At 51.7% G+C, this 14702-nt stretch overlaps 1 protein-coding gene across 5 annotated transcripts in view; it reads right to left on the reverse strand.

Annotated features, from left to right (window-relative positions):
* Nucleotides 1-14702, reverse strand: part of ERN1 (endoplasmic reticulum to nucleus signaling 1) — an 84916-nt gene that overhangs the window by 17327 nt on the left and 52887 nt on the right. For all 5 annotated transcript variants that reach the window (XM_045489467.1, XM_045489466.1, XM_045489465.1 and 2 more), the window contains 8 exons: nucleotides 14418-14540; nucleotides 12953-13054; nucleotides 11864-12125; nucleotides 10552-10630; nucleotides 9224-9389; nucleotides 5502-5620; nucleotides 2599-2790; nucleotides 577-844 (listed from right to left, as the gene is read on the reverse strand). In XM_045489467.1, coding sequence (XP_045345423.1) covers nucleotides 577-844; nucleotides 2599-2790; nucleotides 5502-5620; nucleotides 9224-9389; nucleotides 10552-10630; nucleotides 11864-12125; nucleotides 12953-13054; nucleotides 14418-14540 — 1311 coding nt within the window. The remainder of the gene's footprint in view (nucleotides 1-576; nucleotides 845-2598; nucleotides 2791-5501; nucleotides 5621-9223; nucleotides 9390-10551; nucleotides 10631-11863; nucleotides 12126-12952; nucleotides 13055-14417; nucleotides 14541-14702) is intronic.

A 14702-nucleotide genomic window follows, 5' to 3' on the forward strand; every position in this document is an offset into this window, starting at 1 on the left:
CATCGACACCCAGGGCTGCCACCTCCCCCGCCTCCTGCCCTCTGTTCCTGCCTTTACATTATTGTCAGAAGACAGGGCTTCCCCACAGACCCGCCTACGATTTGAGCCTGGAGCCTCCAGGCAGTGGATGTGCAATGAAGAGACCAGGGGTGGCCTGGTCTGGGGCTCAGGTCTCGTACACCAGCTCTGTATCCATCCCCTCAGAACATCGGCCCTGACAGCCGGCCCGAGCCCACTTCCCAGAGGAACCGGGATCAACAGTCACACTTGGCCACGGACTGGCTGCAGGAACTCCCCCAAGCCAGAGGCCCAGTGCACCTCTGGTCAGCAGCAACTGCCAGCCCTTATGGGGCAAGATGGCAGGAGGACAAGGTGGACCCCAAAAGGCCCCCTGAGTGGGAGAGGCCCGGATGGCATGCAAGCCTGGCCCCCAGAGTGAGAGGGACCTAGGTGAGAACACGGTGAGCCCTTAGAAACGACACGTCACAGTCCCACGGAGACTCCCCCGAAGAACATGCCTCTCAGGTTGTGTTCAAATGAAAGAGAAAACAGCACCAAAATGGCAACTCGCTTCACCTTCATCGTCCTGCTCCAGGAAGGGGCTGGCACCAGCCCTGGAGGCAGAGCCACTGGAGTGGAGCGAGTGGTTGGAGGCTCTGGGGGACGTGCTGGGGCTGCTGGTGCCCGAGCTCTCTGAGTACAGGCCGGACGAGTCCAGGAGCTCAGCATCCTGAGCCACGTCTCCAGGGGGATGGAAGGGCAGCTGCTGCTGTTGCAGGAGCTGGATTTTCTCTAGCTCCTTCTGGAACTGCTGGTGCTGGAGCTGCTGCTGCTGATGCATGCTCTGGGGAGAGAAACGCACATCCAGACACGTGCAGCCCACTCCCCCGGGGACAGAGAGAGGCTGGAAGGGTGAGGCTCCCTGTGGCAGAGGAAGCAGGTGCGCTGCCCAAGGGGTGGGGGGCGGGACGAGACCAGTGAGAAGGCACAGGAGGGGGGATAGGGTGGTTGGAAGACTTGAGTGCTTCTCGCCAGTTAGGAGTTCCCAGGACAGCCCACGCCCCCTGCTGGACGGGCCCGACAGGGGCGGGAGGGGGGACTGAGCTGTAGGTGGAGGCTGGGCCAGGTGAAGGGGGCTCCATTTAAGTCTAAAATCCTGGGACTTTCACGGAGGTCTGGGAGTGGTTGCAAAAATGAAACCAAAGAGGAAGAATGGTTATGCCACGTAGCTTGGAGCATGGTGGGCACAGGCAGCTCCAGGCTTGCCGTCCACTACGGCTGTGCACTTGACAGAGGGGAGTGCACAGATGGCCACCGACCAGGCAGAGGAAGCAGCGGGGGCTCGGAACCTCGCTGCCATCTTCCCACGGCCACACAGCCAGAATGTGGCTGAAAAGTGGCGCCTGGCCAAGGCCCCACTCCAGCCCCATTTCATCAAGCTGCCCTCCCCATACCCCACACTCTTCTCTCTGTTCTGAGAAATTCTTTGTCATAATTTGAAGCAGCAGTGAGCCATGATTGTACCGCCTGTGTGGGAAGGGGACCGAAGGGATGGGTGTGAAGCCAACACCCCCTGGGAGTTTTCTGGTTCTTGTGTACACCGCCCCCCCCCCCCCCCACACTCTCTCTCTTTCTCTGAACTTGGGTTCAAATCCATCACCGGCTGACTAACCCTGGGAAAGTTATTTAACTTCCCAGAGCCCGGCTTCTTCATTTGTGGGCAGGGCACAGTAATAATGACCTCGCAGGACTGTGTGAGGTAAAATAGAAAACAGTGCGGGTGGAGTGGACCCATCTGTACCAATGGAAGGGTCTGTCATCGCCATTCCTGCAGGGGACATGAGCTTCCTGGGCACTAGTATTCCCAGGTGATGACACTTCAATGCTCTGAGCAACTCGAAAAAGGAATATTCTTCTACAAGGTTTTATCCAACCCACAACATATTCAACCATGTAAATTTAGCTCGCTCATTTCCAACTAGAAAGTGCAAGGGGTGCCGCCGTTTTCACTCGTGCTAGTGTCTCTAAGAGGCAGTTTGTAAGGGAGGAAAGTTCAGTGGATTTTCATCTATTATGACTATTCTCAGAAAGGGAAATAGTTAACTTTGGGTGGCTCAGTTGGTTAAGCGTCCCAACTCTTGGTTTCGGCTCAGGTCACGATCTCACGGATTCATGAGTTTGAACCCCATGTCAGGCTCTGTGCTGACAGTGAGGAGCCTGCTTGGGATTCTTTCTCTCCTCCTCTCTCTCTCTCTGCTCCTCTCCTGCTCACGCTGTCTCTGTCTCTCTCAAAGATAAATAAATAAACTTTAAGAAGGACTTCCTTCTCTTAAAACAAAAATAAAAACAAACAAAAAACCCTAAAATGATCTGCAAGCAAGGTTTACAAATCAGCTTTTACAATGAGTTAACTCTAAGACATAGGTAAAAAAATTTCCTGAGAAGCCAGTGTCTCTTTGATTACAATGTTTCTGAAGAGAAGCACATACTTACTCTTAAATGTGAAAGGAAATATATCTGCTCGTTTGTCATGGACATCAGGTGACCAGCACAGTTCAAAAACACACAGGAAGGCAAAGGGAAGGGGCCGAGCTTTACCAAGGGGTAGGTGATGATGAAGGCCACCCAGCCGATGAGCAGGAAGGTGCTCAGGATGATGGTGGCTATGTCCTTCAGCACAGAGTCCACGGGGGCCTCGGGCTTAGCGGGGGCATGCTCGAACTTCTCCTCCACCTCCTGTGAAACGGCGGTGGGCGCGTTTTCTGAAGTCTGCTCGACCAGGTTGATAACCTTGTGTGGGACAGAGGGACTATGTCACTGCAGAATTTCTAGCCAGATACAAAATGGCCAAACAGTCAAGAGTAGTCATGACTATTTACCAGGAATGACCCCCACCGTAAAATGTGTTTTTTTTTAAAGCTCATCAAAGATCACAAAGCCAAACAATCGCTGCCTTTATCAAAGTGACTGCCCTGAGAGGCCATGCTTTATTGTAGTGATTGTATCAGTACTGAGAAACAGTTCTAACAGCAGTACTTTTGGAAATGGCTTCAGATCCCATGTTCTTTTGAAAAGCCTTACTGAAGGCAGAGACCTCCTCCTTTGATGGTAGATTTGATAACTGGGAAAACTCTGAAATCATCTGTAACAAAGTCTGGTAAAAATGTTGGCAGTCGTTAATACCATGTCACATTAAAAAGGTGGCTCAGTGGATTAAGCGTCAGACTCTTGATTTTGGCTCAAGTCATGACCTCAGTTTGTGGGATCGAGCCCAGTGTCAGACTCCACACTGACGGTGCAGAGCCTGCTTGGCATTCTCTCTCTCCCTGACTCTCTGCCCGTCTTCCACTCGTGTGAACACATGTGCCCTTTCTCTCAAAATAAATAAACAAATTTAAAAAATAAAAAGGAAAACAATGTGTGTGCACACACACGCGGCTGAAGAGTAATGAAGCAGCTTGCTTCTGTGGCTTATAAACTTTCGGTGCAACTCCCAAAAACAAAATCATTTTCTCGAGTATTCCACTCTTTTTCAAAGTTTCAGAAAAACATCAGAATCTTTTGTTAAAGAAACTTTTACTTGGGAAGCCCAGAATGAAATCAGATCTTCCGTCTGACCTTCTTGGAGGCTCTAGGACTTCAAGAACAGTTTACAGAACAGTTTACAGAACACGTCGATTCATACTCGAACATCCAGGGTTCCAGGAGTGCCATTACTGCTTGTCCAATGAAGTGGGCAAGTGCAGAGGGTTTGGCATCCCCCCCAACACCCGACCTCACGCACCCACCTCTCCCATCCCGATTCCTGCCTAGGGCTCTCTCCCAGCAGCTGCCCCACCCCTACAGTGCATGGGGCGGGGTGGGCCGGCTGGTGTGGAGCAGGCAGCTCAGGAATGTCTGCTGAGCACGTGACCAGGAGCAACCCTCCTTTGGTTAGATTCTGTTCAAAAGCGTTTGTTAAAGAAGGTGCCTTATTGCCATATCAATGTACTTCAGAGTATTTTAATGGAGTTTTAGAAAACTCTGTTCAAGTTTGGATGATTATTAAAATCCTAACTGTGGCTACCTCTGGGTGTTACATTAAGGGTACTGTCCTCTTTCCTTCTCTATACTTTTATTTTCTAAGCGTTCCAGGATGGATAGGAGTGACTTTGGTAAGATCAAAATCAGATGGAGACTTTAGGGCACCAGTGCTTTCCAAAATCACTGTCCTGGGACTCCATGTATTTTCCCAACTGGCTACCTCTAGAGTAACAGGCAACTCAAGATATTTTGCTCTAGAATTTTCAACAGGCACATGCTTTTCCTTCCTTTCTTTCTGGATAAAATCTGGACCCCTACAGTGAACTTGCCGTGATCGTGGTCCCCCCGCAAGCCAGCCCCTCTCGTCTTCCTTGGACCTTGTCCCTTCTGAGGCCCCTTCTCGGGCCTGGGGTCTCCATGGCAAGGATGCCAAGACTCGCCAAGTCCAAATGGACCTTCGGACCCGCCCCCACCTCACTGGCCATGCTGGACGCCTGCCTGCAGAGCCACCCTCCTGCCTTCTCCACCTGCTCTGTGCCACCTACGGGCATAGCAGTGGTCTCCCAGCCCCCTGGCTTCTGACTGGGACGCCAGCAGATGGGCCAGAGGGAGGAGAATGAGGTCCAGTTCCGTGGGGTTGCTGAACATGTCAACTGAACCTCTAGGCTCCTGGCCTGGGGCCCTTTCCACTCCCTCCCCCCAACTTCAGGCTTAAGGATGCAAAGAGAAGCCCTGGGACTGTCCACATCTGTGTGAATAATCTCTTTATTACACTGCCCTCCGATCGTCCTAATCTGAGTGGCCACTGGTGTCCAGCTGAGACCCTGACTGGCACCCCGTCTCCCCAGGGCTGCAGGAGTGCAGCCCAGGTCAGAGGCTCATGGCAGCTACTGCCTGGGTGGGCCTTCCCACTGCCCAAAGCTCCATCCCGTGGGCACCCTGGGTCCCCACCAGACCGAGCAGCCAAGCAGGCTGCTTCCAAAGGGCCACTCCTGGCTTTGTGAAGCTTCAGGTCTCCCACGTCCTCTTTTCATCAACCCTTTGCTCCACTGCCACGTGCCAGCGAACCTTGGTAACATGGTTCCTCTGTAGGACACGGCCCCACTTCTCACGACTTCCCCCCCTCCCCCCCCGCCGCAGTGGCCTCGGAGTAGGTATCGGCCCCAGAGGTGCCCAGGCAAGGTCAGTCCCACCTCCAGGCCCTCATCTCTGCTGCTCTCTTCCCTCCAGTGCCCTCTGCCTCTCTCCCACCAGGCCAGACCCCCCCCCTCCCCATCCCTCCACCCTTATTACAGCCTTCACTAAGCCCTTAGCACCAACCCCCCAGCAGTCTGTCATGGGGTGATGCGTGCTATGGATTCCCGAGCATCCCTCTCCCCTCCCGGGTTCACAGTAAGCTCTAAAGCCAAGGGCAAATGCCTTAGCCCCCAACACCTCACATGAGGAGCCAGGAACTAACTGTTTACGCCCCCACTCACTTCCTCAAAGCTCTTCTTCTCTGAATCGGCAGGAATCACATTTTCTCGATGTTTGGGCAGATTATTGGGGAATCTCTCCAGCATCTTGGTAGACGCAGACAGGGGGGTTTCATGGTGTCCTACGAGAGGAAACAAGCCTTCCATGAGAGCAGCCTCCCCACACGGTGAAAGCCCCCCACGCTAAGCTTAGCCTACAGTGGCTCCCCGCTGAGGGGCCCACAGCGCAAACACCCACATTTGTAAAGTGAGAGAAAACGACAGGCCATTACCAGAAAAATCTCATCGAGACAGAAATTTGATTACTCGGTGGCACGTATACAGTATTCTGAATCTCATAATGAGGGACAAAGAAGTGTCCTTGTCACGAGAGGAAATCAGGACCTTCGAGGCGTGTTCAGAGTAAGACTTGTGTGGGTAATTCCTACTTTAGGCTGTATGCTGCCCAAGCATCATGAAGCTTCATTAAAAATTCATGCAGTTCTCCCCAGTTACCTTGTAATATCCCTCTACTAAGGGTCTCACATTCCCCCCTTGATATTTAAATTGCTCAGGCGGGAGTTCCGATGATCTGCATGCATACTTCCATCCTGGGAAGTGATGAATTATGCATAAAAGAGAAACACGATGTATTTGCTGGGGAGCAGAGGGTCACGGCTCTCTCAGCGCCCACTCCCTGTTCTCCACACTATCTAGTACATGTTACACACTGATTGAGCACCTACTGTGTGCATATCACTGTAAGAGAGACAAAGTTGAGTATAAAATAAGCAACTGGGACTTGATCTGGTGGGAAAGTCTGTTTAGCTCTAACATTAAATGACTCCTGTACTAACTACCCAGAAGAACCAGTTCACTCTCACGCTGGGCTGTCAGCCCCCTGACATACTTTCTTTTTAGTTCTTTCACTGTGATTCGGGTCTCACCCTATGGATCCCTCCACTGTTCTCTCAAACCTATCAAAGATTTTATGATCTGTATTTCCAAGACAAAAATAAGCAAGAACTAGTCCAAGCTGTGTACATTCCTTGATCTGGAAAAAATCTTTACCTTTAGGTCAGTTCTCTATCTACAAGAGAAGACTGCTCTTTAAGGGAAACCTTGTTTTGTTTTAAACCATCGCCAGGTGAGGACCGTGAGACACGCTTTGCCGTGAAGCAGGGTGTCCTCAGGTGGGGTCCATCTACCTCAGCCCTGAGATCAGTCTTGCTGATGGGGCCCGGGGGTCTGAATGTGAGTTTCTCCCGGTGCCTCTGAGGTTCACTAATGAGAAACCTTCGCTGTAGGGGAAAGCAGGGTGCCTTCCACGTGCCGCCTTGTGCTGCAGGGGCCTCCCCCAACCCTGTACCTCGCCCCCCAACAGACCACTGCAGCCCTGATTAGCCCGCAGCCCGCTTCCTCCAGGGCTACTTCTCCTGAACAGGTTTCTCCCGAATCTGGGCCTTTAGGAATCTCATTCTGCACACTCTGAACCAGCGGCTCCACAAGGCCAATCATGAGATCCTCAAACATGTACAAACAGTACCTGGTCTTAGTGATTTATCTGTCCTCATCACCATGTCTGGGCTCCAGAGCAAAAAGCACAGGCCCTGCCCCAGACCTACTGAACTGGGATCTGCAGGGGTCACACGTGCTTCTGTGACAGAGCCCCCAGGAGAAGCCAAGGGCAGTCCGGGTTAGGGCCGCTGCTCGGGGGAAACCCTAAGGCCGTGCCACTCAAGCTAAATGGACTCAGTTTATTTTCCAGACCAGTGTGAAAGAGGGAAGATCCTTAATGTCCTCCACAAACACCAAATCAAAGGACAAGGCTGGACGTAAAAGAGTGTATGTTATTGCACCTGTGGCCCTGAGTCTATGCAGAGATGGTCAAGTCGTTCCACTGCCTTATGTAAAAATGACTGGCTCTGGAGCTCCTCAAGGGGACTTCAGAGGGGTGAGAGGATCCCCTAATTCCTTCTTTATACTTTGTTGAGTTTCTCAGTTGTCTTACTTGGACAACCTTTACATTTTAAAAGGATATCTTTCTGCGGCGCCTGGGTGGCTCAGTTAAGCGTCTGACTTCAGCTCAGGTCATGATCTCACAGTTTGTGGGTTCGGGCCCTGCATCGGGCTCTGTGTTGACCGCTCAGAGCCTGGAGCCTGCTTCGGATTCTGTGTCTCCCTCTCTCTCTGCCCCTCCCCCACTCATGTTCTGTCTCTCTCTCTCTCAAAAATAAACATTAAAAAAAAATTTTTTTTTTTAAAGGGTATCTTTTTGCAACCTAGCCATGAAGACTTTCTCCCCATGTTTTTTATAGTCTTACATACACATTTCCTTGGTTTCCAACAGTTTGTTCACTTCGTGACCACTGGTGGGCAATTTATGTATCCCTTAACTGGTACATAAAACTAAATGACCTTGTGATTTTAATAGCCTCCACTCATCAGCTATTTTTTTCTTCACCTGGGTCCACTCACACATGCTCTTGAAACTACTTTTGTTCAAAAAAAAAAGGTAGAATTACTTTGTTATCTCCTTTGCCCATTATTCTGTAAAAATAATAACCAGAAGAAAGTGGCTACAGGGAGTCAGGAAGAACAAAGAAGAACAGGACCCGGACAACCACGAAAGGAGCGATCGGGACTCCAGGACGCTCAGGCTCCTGTCTGCAACACCCAGTTACACACGCCCGTCCAGATGCTGCTGCGGGACAGATCCTGTGGCCTCCTGGGCCCACACGCCTCCACACCGCTCTATGTCCCTTCCCTGTGCCTCTGGCACTGCCCTCTCTCTTCTCCATTCCAGTCAGCTGCTAGTGGGGGGGGGGGAGAGAAAGGGGTAGTGGGGGTGGGTGGGGGGACCTCATCAACCCGTGTGCTCTGGCACCCCCCCCCCCACCGCCCCCTCTCTCCTCCCACAAGGCTACATCCTCACCTCTCACCACCTCTTGGGCTGACAGTCAGCAGATTTGGGGGAAGACAGGGCACAGGAAGGCAAATCAGATTCAAGAAAACTCTGTCCTGCTCTAATTGCTTGGGACACTTGCCAGAGACACAGCTCCTCTCACGTGACTGCCTTCATTTGTCACACTCACTGCCTTCGGGTGTCATCTCGACTTATCTCCGTGGCTCACAGGACCCCCAATTCAACCCAAGGGCCGTTAGCAAGGACAGCAACAAATGGAAGAGAAAGGAAAAGGGACCACCCCCCCACCCCCACCCCCACACCAGGGACTTGTGCCGTGGCTCCCTGACTCAAGTCTAGCCTTGAACCAGACTCCTCACCCCACCCAATCCTTCCCGGGTCTCCAACCCTCTCCTCCCCCAGCCTTGGCTCCCACACCAACCCCAAGGGAATTCTTCCATAGGAACCGCCCTGGTTCCCCATAAGTGGAAATAACAAGAGTGTCTACCTCACAAGGGGCCGCTGTGAGAAATAAGGAGACGGGTTCTAAAGTGCTTACTGCCAATGCCCGGCACGGAAGACGTTCAGTGTGCCAGATAACTGCATGAATTTTATGTTAGTCAGTACTCGAGTTTTGTAACATTAAGCAATTTTTGAGAAGTGACTTGGTAACACAGCTACTCTATTTCTTTTCCTTGGGGGTAAAACTGTTCCCAGGTCTGAAAAGACTAATTTGGACCTGAACTGAGCACAGCGCATTAACCACAGTAACTAGCACGGAGGGCTTTTGTCCACCAGGGGGCAGCACGCCATTGCCTGAGGAGCCGAGAGACCCACTTACCTATCAGAAGCCAGTAGTTCCTCAAGTAGTTGAGCTTGCTCTTCCCTTTGAGCCCAGGGTCAAACTTTAGGTCTGTGCTGGGCGTGATCACACACTCCCCTTTATCCCCAATGGTGACCCCGTCAGTCTGGGGGCCTTCCAGCAAAGGAAGTGTGCTGCCCCGGGGCTGTGAAGACAGAACAGGAGTGAGGCCTGTGGCAGCCCTTGCGGACGAGCACCCAAGGGACGGCCACCCTCCAGGGAAGGGATTTCTGTGCGGGGCTGGTCCAGGACAGTCGGAACAAGACACAAAGGCCCTAAGATGGCAGAGGCCCCTCCTTCGACATGTGACAAGGCCGTGTTGACATCTTTATCACGGACATCTTTTTTTTTTTTTTTTTCAATGTTTATTTTTTGGAGAGACTGAGTGTGCGCGGGGGAGGGGCAGAGAGAGACGGAGACACAGAATCCGAAGCAGGCTCCAGGCTCTGACCTGTCAGCACCGCACAGAGCTGTGGGGCTCGAACTCACAAGCCATGAGATGATGACCTGAGCCGAAGTCAGACGTTTAACTGACCGAGCTATGCAGGCGCCCTATATCGTGGACATCTTTTTAAATTCTTAGGTCTGGGAACCGGGCAGAAGGCGTGTGGAATTCCCAGAGGCTCCTGTGAGGAGCAGAGGGAAGTGAAGGAGTCCGCAGGGTGACACTGACCAGGGCAAAACAAGTTCCAGCCAGGAGCCGGGTGCAGGCGCTGCCCTGCTCTCAGGAGCGGCCGACAGTCTCACTGAGAAGACAAGAGATGCCGACCAGACAGCTCCAGTGCTGTAAGGACCTGACCAGTGGCCACGATCATCACGCCTCGAACGTGCAGAGACAGAGCAGTCTGAAGAGGCTGGTGAGGTCTGAGGAGACCTCGACAGGTCACAAAAGGTTGGGAAGGCTTCGGACAGGAGAAAGGAAAGGAGGCGCAGCCCGAACAAAGGTGGAGAAAGGCGAACAGGAAACTTCTGGAAACTGGGAGAAGACGGACCATCCGACTCTCCCAGAGACGCCAGCAGTGTGGCCGAAGGGCCCTGCGTGACTGGACTGAGGAAGGCGTGAACACCAGCCTGGGGACTTTAGACTTGAACATGAAAGCAAAGTGGGATGACCAGGGCTCTTGTCACGCATCTTTCCTCACAAAGTAGAACGAGGTATGGGCAGGGATTGTCTCTGAGGATTTGAGACCTGTGTCTTGATGCTTTACCCACAGGATGTCCACTTATAACTCAGAGTCATCTTTGCTAAATGGAACAGGAGCAGTTAGGAGGAGGCTGCATCTGTGAGCCCCCCAAAGTAGACTTACCACAACGGCGACCCCCTCGTGCACCATGGAGGGGGAGGCATACAGGCTGGTAGAGTATTTCCCGACATACAGGGTGGGCCTAGGAGACAAACAGACACAAACATTCCACAGCCATTTAATTCCTGCATCCCACAAAAGGGGCCTTTCTGGAGAGAAGTATCCCAGCCCCAAATGCCACTCAGAAGAATAACCAGATTAACCCCTAGCATTCCGAGTGGTGGGGATGTAAAGGCCGAGCTACTGTCCTGGGAACCTGGACTGCAGGCCCCCGCTGTCACTCACGGCCTACAAACAAAGATGTGCACAAGTCACCTAAGTGCAAGCCTGGGTTTCCTCCTCTGCAAATGGCAGGGCCACACTATGGCATGCCCACGATGTCCGCAGAAAGAACCAGGTGCGGTGATCATCCGGGAAGGACCGAATGTTTGCAACCATCGCCAAGCCTCTAAGATAAGATGGTCCCGGCCACAGCACGCTCCAACAACCAAGCTGCCATTCTCTCTCCAGATTCTCAAGGAGTCTAGAGGTTCTACAGAAGCCCTAAGAGACAGTCAACTGCTCTAATCAGGATGGCTAGAGCCAAGGGATACACGGAAAGTTCCAACCGGGTAAGACTTCCATTCCCCGGGGTGGGTGGGCTTGGGCTTTGGCTGTGGTGTTGGCATGAAGATGTGGGGGTGGCACCTCCAGACCCTTCTGGTTTCTGTCAACAGCCACTTTGGGGTTGGTCGTCCAGTGAATTCTTGAAACTTATCTCAACAAATATTTTACGTTTCAAAGGTGTACAACTCAGAGAACACTTTCCAGTCCCCTCTGCTCTTTTCTGCAGCTCTGTAAGGTGGGGACTGGGAGGCAGCGAGTCCAAGGGACCGAGTTTCAGGTTGTTAACAGGCAGGGATGGCGACCACAAGCCTGGGGCGTCTTAGACGTACACACTGTGACACTCTTCCCGATTTTTACAATGTTTCAGTACCAGCAAAAATCCAGAAACCACAGTTAAAAAACAAATACACCTCCCGTGTTCCCGCCAGCTGAGACATATCCAAATTGTACTGTAGCTATATACTGGCAGTGTCTTTCTTATCCCTGCTCATGATTTTAATTTATTTAATATTCAAAAGTTCTGAAGCATCAAGGGATGCCCCGGTTCTTATACGTATTGTGAGCTTTCTGAGTAAGCCTGTCTTGGCTCTTTATACACCCCACGGCTTCAGAGATGTGTGCCTCGAGCCCTGGCACGCTACGCTGCAGCAGGACTGGGACGTCTGGGTCGCAGCCGCCCTCTTCTGCCCCCGAGGTAACCCAGACTCACGTCAGCTTGCTCTTGGCCTCCGTCTCCTTGGGGAACGGGTACTTCCACTTGGTGATGCGGCCCACCTCCCCAGACATGAAGGTCAGATAGCGCAGCGTCTCCACTGCGACGTTGATGTGCATCACCTTCCTCAGACCCTCCCGCTGCCAGACATAAAAGGCCACCACAGGGGAAGCGTAGTTTTGGATCCACAGGACGTCGCCAGATTCACTGTCCACGGTCACCACCAGCCCATCGCCGTTGGACACAAAGTGGGACATCTCTGTACAGATCAAATAAACAAAGCATGCGGTCTCACCCCACCTTGTGACCACATCCTCTCTCTCTCCTGGCAAGTGGCAGTCACTCAGCTAGAGGAAACAAGACTTCTGGAGTATTCTCAGATATCCTCCCGACAATTTCACTTGTTTCCAATGGACCCGCGCAGGCTCTATGACACAATCCAGACAGTGAGAGCTGCCTGCTCTTTAAACATAAAAGAGGATCACTCCCTGGAAGGCTATTTACTTGGGGAGATTCTTCAGCACTCTGTTCAATTAGTGAGAGTAAATATGGAGGAGAAAAGAGCCAGAGGAGGGGCCTATGGTTCTGATATTGTATAGAAATCATTTTGAACCGACTGATCAGGCTGAAAGTCAAAGCTGACCACCGACACTGCCCACGTCTGCCCACAGAGGAGATTTCTGGCAGACTTTCAGGTATCGGTGTTCAGATGGCAAAACCTTTTTTTAGCGTCCACTTGAGCTGGGGGAATGTTTGCGAGAGAAACGGGGTGGGCTGTCGATGTCACAGCTGACGCTTAATTCTGCCTCCCATGGGCTTCTGGTGCATTCCTTCTGTGACACAGAGGGACTCACCAAAGCGCACCCCTCCCTCCTCTCAGGCTAAACTCCCCACCTGTTTCACTGAGGTTTCCCTCCACACTTCTCACCCCGGCCCCGGCCTTCAACACTGTCAAATTATTTACTAGAAGCCCAGAAGCTGACGATAGAGACTGCCTTAAAAGAAAACCCAGTGTCCAGGAGAGATTGCTTCCTCATGGGTCACAAATACCCAGCCAACCTCGCACAGCCGCCAGGGAGTACTTACTGTAGTCCCCGTCGTCCTCCGGCAGTGAGGCCGCGTAGTCGAAGTAGGTGGCATTCCACCGGAGCTCGCGGGTTTTGGTGTCGTACATGGTGATTGTGTACTCTGGAGAACACACACCAGCCTGTTACCTGGAGGGGCCACGGCTCCTGCTGAGGTGCTGCCCGTATCTAAACTACAGCAGACAAGGGGCGCCTGGGTGGCTCAGTCGGTTAAGTGCTCGACTCCTGGTTTCAGCTCAGGTCTTGATCTCACGGTTTCGTGAGATCGAGCTCCATGTAGGGCTCCATGCTGGGTGTAGAGCCTGGTTGGGATTCCCTCTCCCACCCTCTCTCTCAGAATACATAAATACACTTTAAAATAAATAAATTACTACAGACACATCCTCTCTAAATTGTGTGTAAAATATCCAGGCCATCCGTGTAGAAAGAGAAAGGCCACGTAGATGAGAACTGAAGTCCCAGACACGAGTGAACCCGGCCAATGGCATGTGGGGCGGAAATAAGCCAGTCACACTGCACCCTTGAACTCATGACTCACTGAATCAATATCATGGTGTTGTTGGTGTTTTGTTTTCTTGTTTTAATTGCACATCACTTTTTTTTTTTTTAATCATGGTTTTTTTTTTTTAAACCACCTGTTACGGGGTACTTTGTTATATAGCAATAGATAGCTGATCTTAGAGAAGGGTACCTAGAAGTGGGGTAGGGCCATAACAAAAAAACGAAGCATGTATATTGACCGGGACAAGGTGGCAGCTGGAGGCTGGCAGGTCACCATGGAGACTGAAAGAGCAGTAGGAAATGCTACCGGAAGCTGCAAAGGGATGGCCCAGGTTACACAGTGGTCACACTATTAGGAAGACCAGTGCTTGCAGTCACTTGGAAACGTGCAAGAAAGCACCTTGGGAACTTGTGGATCTGGTGGAGGTAACCCGACCCCCGGGCACCCCAAGTAGTTTCTTGAATATAATGCAGGACAGAGAAGCTGAAGAAGAAACCATTCAGTTTTCAAGTGAATACAGAGAAAATACAGAGGGTTCAGAACCGATGCCCCAGCTGAGCTGGAAAAGATTTTCACTGCAAAAAAAGGCCTCAAGGTCAAGATCAAATCAGGGCAAAAATGTGCATACCTGGCGGAGAGGGACCCGCTACTGAACATCTTTAAAAATAGCACTGCTTCTTCTGGGAACTGCTTGGGAAATGTTTGAGTGAGGGAAACACAGCCAAGGCAGGCAGGGGACAAAAGGGGAAGTCAGTGGAGGCTTTGCAGTCTGCGGTGGTTTGGGCTAATCCCTCAGGCAATGGGGAGCCATTGTGGGGTCTTCTAAAGGGGAACAATGTGGTAAAATCTGCATTTGGAGAAAACAGATCTGGAGACCTTCCAGAGAATGAAGCCCGGGAAAAGGCCACTTCGGGTTCTTTTTTGGAAAGAGGCAGCTTGTAGGTAATAAAAGGTTCCTTCTTACCTGTTCGCCCGAGATACAGCAGAGAGGTTGATGGGCAGAGGCTGTCTGCAAAGGCCGATGACAAAGTCTGCTGCTTCTCCCCGGTCAGAAGATCAATAACATACCAAATGTCCTGCTTTTTACCTGAAAGGTCACGAGGACACGCTGTGGTTTACGCTCATCCAATATGAGAAAAAATGTATCTCTGCCAAACGAGCAGGCCAAAACGTTCTCTGTGCCGAGAGGCCTGAAGTTCTTGTGATGTTGAAGACATTTCCATGATGCTCCAAGGGTGACAAGGTAAGT

Source organism: Leopardus geoffroyi, chromosome E1 (assembly GCF_018350155.1).
Source record: "Leopardus geoffroyi isolate Oge1 chromosome E1, O.geoffroyi_Oge1_pat1.0, whole genome shotgun sequence".
Taxonomy (NCBI): domain Eukaryota; kingdom Metazoa; phylum Chordata; class Mammalia; order Carnivora; family Felidae; genus Leopardus; species Leopardus geoffroyi.